At 41.4% G+C, this 5,245-nt stretch overlaps 1 protein-coding gene across 1 annotated transcript; it reads left to right on the top strand.

Annotated features, from left to right (window-relative positions):
• The first annotated feature begins 666 nt into the window (after positions 1-666).
• LOC142167242 (uncharacterized) lies at positions 667-4,183 on the top strand. The gene is made up of 5 exons (XM_075227400.1): positions 667-891; positions 1,088-2,051; positions 2,136-2,829; positions 2,947-3,548; positions 3,852-4,183. Exons 1-5 carry the CDS (start codon positions 667-669, stop codon positions 4,181-4,183), a joined length of 2,817 nt encoding a protein of 938 aa, XP_075083501.1.
• The last annotated feature ends 1,062 nt before the right edge of the window (positions 4,184-5,245 follow it).

Here is a 5,245-nt window from a genome sequence, read left to right as displayed (position 1 = left end):
GAACGACCACCTGGTTTTGGTGGGGGGAAAAAACCAGTCTTCAGTTCTAAAGATGGTCCTACTCCTTCTAGGATTCAGTCCACAATTGACTGGGTTCATAGAAGGTTTGGGACTAGCAAAGAGGAGCTAAAACAACTCAATGTGACCACAAACCAATCTTGTCATGCGATTCCATCTCAAACCTTTAAAGATTCTGGGCAGATGGTGGATCTTGATGAGGTAAACTCTACAAAGGTCTTATGGAGCGATGCAGTTGAGGTTAAGAATAATCATCTGGGCAAAACAAAGACAATAGTAGACAAGGTGAAGAAGGACAACAATCCAAGTTCACCTGGCGATAGGCTGGCGATGCCAGACCTAAAGCCAGGCTCACCGGGCGATAGGCTGGCAATGCCAGGCCTAAAGCCAGGCTCACCTGGCGATAGGCTGGCGACGCCAGGCCTAAAGCCAGGCTCCCCAGACGTTAGGCGGGCGATGCCAGGCTTAAAGCCAGGTTCACCTGATGAGGCAGCTACAGTAAACCCCAACCTTAGAGCCACTGGAGAGATTTTGGCCTATGTAGATGGTGTTCCGGCGTATGTCCATGAGCTACAATTCAAGGAGTATGAATAGGCTGATGAGCGGGCAATTGTTCCAAGAGCATTCGGGGAAATAGAGGAAGTGCCTATGGAATCTGGCACTGATCAAACCATGCAACTACATCTTAATGTTCTAACTAAGACTCCTCTACAATATTTACATGATTTAGTTACACACCATGTGACACCAATTGATGAAGACTTACTGAGACAAAATCCAATGGAGGATGAAGGAGATGATGAATCAACTGCCAAAAACTTCAAACAAGTGGCTAGGGAAGGGGATTTATCACCCACAACTAATGCTAAGGAGGTAAAAAAACTAAGAAGAATCAGAGTAAAGATCCACTACAACCTTCAAGAATAATGCTTAGGAGGGCAGCTTCTCTATCTAGATGATGATCAAAATATTAATATGGAACATAAGGTCTGTGAATACACAACAGGCCTTTCCTAGGGTGATCAATATGAATAGGGAGCATAATTTTTGTGTAGTTTCATTGATGAAGCCTTTTCAAAAGAAGGGACTCATTGATAGATATAAAAAGAGGTTGAATATGGAGACTGCTTATACAAATATTAATGGGCAAATATGGTTATTCTTCGATGCAGTGGTGGAATGGGAATTAGTGGAGGATACTGAGCAACAGGTGACTGTGAGAGTGTTTCACCATGACCTGGGGCATCACATGATGATGACATTTGTTTATGCAAAATGTTCAGCAATGGAGAGGTTGGGTTTGTGGGATCACTTGTATTATTTAGCAAGTGATATGGAATTACCATGGTTGGTAGGAGGGGATTTCAATGTGATATTGCATGAATATGAGAAAATAGGGGGACTTCCAGTACACCCTCCTGAATATGAGGATTTTGCATTTTGTGTAAACTCTTGCGGTTTATTTGAGCAAGGGTATAAAGGAAGTCCATTCACATGGTGGAATGGGAGATCCAATGATGAGTGTATATTCAAGAGATTGGATAGGATTTTTGTGAATTTTCCATTTCAGAACATGTTGCCAACTATTGAAGTTGAGCATCTAATCAGAACTGGATCAGATCATGCACCATTGCTAATGACATGTGGGGTGCAGACAACCAATTTTGTCAAGCCTTTCAGATTCTTGAACTTTTGGACAAAGCATGCTACATTTATGGATGTGGTGAGGCAGAATTGGGAAGCTGATTTCATAGGGGATCAGTTTTTGATGTTCAAGCAGAATATCAAGAGGGTGAAGGCAGCACTCTCAAAATGGAATAAGGAAACATTTGGTGATATCTTCAAGCAATTGGCTATTTTGGAGGACATTGTTAGGGTGAAGGAGATGTTGTTTGAAGAAGAGCCTACAACTGAGAATAGGATTGTACTTCAAAAGGCTCAATTTGAATTGAAGAAATACTTGAATATTGAGGAGCAGTATTGGAAGAAAAACGCTGGGATGACTTGGTTTGCTGAAGGAGATAGGAATACAAGTTTCTTTCACAACCATGTCAATGGCAAAAGAAAGAAATAGCATCTGAAGAGGATCAAAAGTGGTAGTGGGGTATGGATTGAAGACCAGGAGCAACTGGCTACAGCTGCAGTGGACTTCTATCAAAAACAGTTCACAAATGAAGGTGATGCTTCTGAATTTACCTTGCTCAATAATGTACCTTCAATGGTCACTATGGATCAGAGTTTGGAACTTAGCAGATTGCCAACAATTGAAGAAGTAAGGGCAGTAGTTTTTGAGCTTAGTGGGGAGAGTGCTAGTAGCCCTGATGGATTCACTGGCTTATTTTATCAAACATGCTGGGATGTTATTGGTTCTGATATACACAACATGGTGCTACACTTCTATGGAGGAGCTGCATTGCCTAAATCCATCACTCATACCAATCTAGTGTTACTGCCCAAGAAACCTAGAGTTGAGACCTTCTCTGACTTAAGACCTATTAGTTTGAGCAACTTCATTAACAACGTTTTGTCTAGGGTGTTACATGACAGATTGGAGATTTTTTTGCCATCTCTAATAGCTCCTAATCAATCCGGATTTGTAAAGGGTAGGAGTACATTTGAGAACATCTTATTGACTCAAGAAATTGTCATTGACATAAGGTTAAGGGGAAAGCCAGCTAATGTGGTAATCAAGCTTGATATGGCTAAGGCCTATGATAGGGTCTCATGGAAGTACTTATTGCATGTGCTAAGGAAGATGGGATTTTCTGAACACTTCATCAACATGGTGTGGAACTTGATGTCAAATAACTGGTATTCAGTATTGGTGAATGGGTAGTCCTCAGGGTTCTTTAAGTCGACAAGGGGTGTGAAACAAGGAGATCCCCTATCTCCAGCATTGTTCATTCTGTCAGCTGAGGTACTTTCCAGGTCTTTGAATAAGCTTTTTGAAGACAAGTCATTTGTGGGATTTGGAATGCCTAAGTGGTCTGATTCTTTAAACCACTTGGCGTATGCTGATGATACGATAATCTTTGCGTCTACTCATCCTCCCTCTTTGAGCAAGATTATGGTAGTGTTGGGGAACTATGAGAAGATATCAGGTCAGATGATCAACAAAGATAAGAGTTCATACTACATGTATTCAAAGGTTGCTAATGGATTGTTTCAGGCAGTTGGAGCTATTACAGGATTTGCAAGAGGTAAATTCCCCTTCACATATCTAGGGTGTCCTATTTTTTACACTAGAAGGAGGAAGGACTATTATGAGGATCTTATCAAGAAGGTGAAGGCTAAATTGCTTTCATGGAAAGGAAAACTGCTATTATTTGGAGGAAAGGCAACACTCATCTCTAGTGTGTTGCAAAGTATGCCAATTTACATGTTATCAGTCCTTGATCCACCAAAAAGCATCCTAGGGCATCTACATAAGACTTTTGCTAGGTTCTTTTGGAGCACAAAGGAAGAAGGGAGAAGCAGACACTGGGCTTCATGGCAAAATCTTTGCCTTCCTAAAGAGGAAGGGGGGCTTGGTTTTAGGTCCTTAAATGATGTCTCAAGGGCACTGTTTGCTAAACTATGGTAGAGGTTTAGGACCACAAAATCTTTGTGGTCTAATTTCATGTGGAATAAGTATTGCAAGAAGGAGCCACCAACTGTGGTGCATTTTAGGGGAGGGTCTCATGTTTGGAGACAAATGCTGGATGCTAGGGAAGAAGTAGAACATGAGATCGTATGGGAATTGAAGAGTGGAACAACTAATATTTGGCATGATAATTGGACTGGATTGGGTGCACTTTATCATGTATTACCTGAAGACTTTCCAATCAATGAAGGTCTTCAGGAGGTGGAAGAACTGCGGCAAGGGGAAACATGGGATGATCAGCTGCTAGATCAAACTTTCAATGAGGAAATTGCAGAACATATAAGGCTAAATGTGCACTATGAAGGCAGTGAGGGTTATTGGGATAAGCCATACTGGATGCTAACTCCTTCAGGCAAGTTCAGTGTTAGTAGTGCTTGGCAAATATTAAGGCATAGGGCAGATCCTAATCAGGAATTCAAGTTAATGTGGATTAAAGGTTTGCCATTCAAGATATCCTTCTTCTTGTGGAGATTGTGGAGGCAGAAAATAGCCACCGATGACATGTGGAGGAGGCAAGAGTAAATGGTGATGTCTAGGTATTGGTGTTGTCAGCATCCCCAAGAGGAATCCATTGAGCATATATTTGTCACAAGTCCTACTGCCTCTAAGGTATGGAACTTGTTCATGGGGGCTGCTGGAATTTCTGTGCAATTGATTCAATTGAAGCAGATTATAAGGCATTAGTGGTACGCTCAGTGTTGTCCGAAATTAAAGCCACTATTTCAAGCAGTACCAGCTATCTTCACTTGGGAGCTGTGGAAGAGAAGAAATGTAGGTAATCATGGTGGTTCAATGTCCACAAATAGGGTGATTCATGAGATAAATAGGACATTGCATCAACTGGCAAGGGTGAGGTATGCTTGGATCCCTAATATTCCATTGTTATGGCCAGACATGATTCAATACTTTGAAGGATATAAACCTATATTGATCACTACAAGAGTAACATGGCAGCTTCCTTGTCATGGTTGGTACAAATGTAATACTGATGGAGCTTCAAAGGGCAATCCTGGGCCTAGCTCCCTAGGCTTTTGTGTGAGGGATGATGAAGGTGATGTGGTGTATGCTAGGGCAGTAGACCTGGGAGTGACAACTAATGTGGTGGCTGAAGCTAAGGCTATTCTTCAAGGGTTGGAATATTGTGTGGAGCATGATTTTCACCCTCTCATACTCGAGACTGATTCATTGGTGATGAAAAAGGCGATAGAAGGGGAATGGGATCCTCCTTGGGTAATTGCATAGGATGTGAAAAAAATTATAGAGATGAAGGAAAACTTCAATGTGATCTTTCAACATGTGTTCAGAGAAGGCAACTCAGTGGCGGATTTTATAGCTAACATTGTGTTCTATTTTGCAGGTACATCTGAGTTTCATTCATTCTCTAAACTGCCTAGTGCAGGGAGGAGGTTGATCAATCTAGGCAAATCTCAATCACCTAACCTTAGGATTAGGATAGCAAAGAGAAGAACCCCATACTGCTTCACAAGATTGGACTCTGCACAAACTGATATGTCCAAATGCTAAGAAAAATGCTAAACCCATCATATGAAATTTTTGGAGATTGTTGAATCATTTCTCAGTGGT

Source organism: Nicotiana tabacum, chromosome 12 (assembly GCF_000715075.1).
Source record: "Nicotiana tabacum cultivar K326 chromosome 12, ASM71507v2, whole genome shotgun sequence".
Lineage (NCBI taxonomy): Eukaryota > Viridiplantae > Streptophyta > Magnoliopsida > Solanales > Solanaceae > Nicotiana > Nicotiana tabacum.
The sequence above is the reverse complement of the archived record's forward strand: the minus strand, read 5'-3'. Positions and strand labels throughout refer to the sequence as shown.

Bases quoted from the DNA above. Each gene is read 5' to 3' on its own strand.
- LOC142167242 (XM_075227400.1), top strand. From the start codon at position 667: ATGGAATCTGGCACTGATCAAACCATGCAACTACATCTTAATGTTCTA. The intron at 2,052-2,135 runs GTTTCTTTCACA...TATGGATTGAAG, and splicing joins TGAAGGAGATAGGAATACAA to ACCAGGAGCAACTGGCTACA. The intron at 3,549-3,851 runs GTTTTAGGTCCT...CAATCAATGAAG, and splicing joins TAAAGAGGAAGGGGGGCTTG to GTCTTCAGGAGGTGGAAGAA.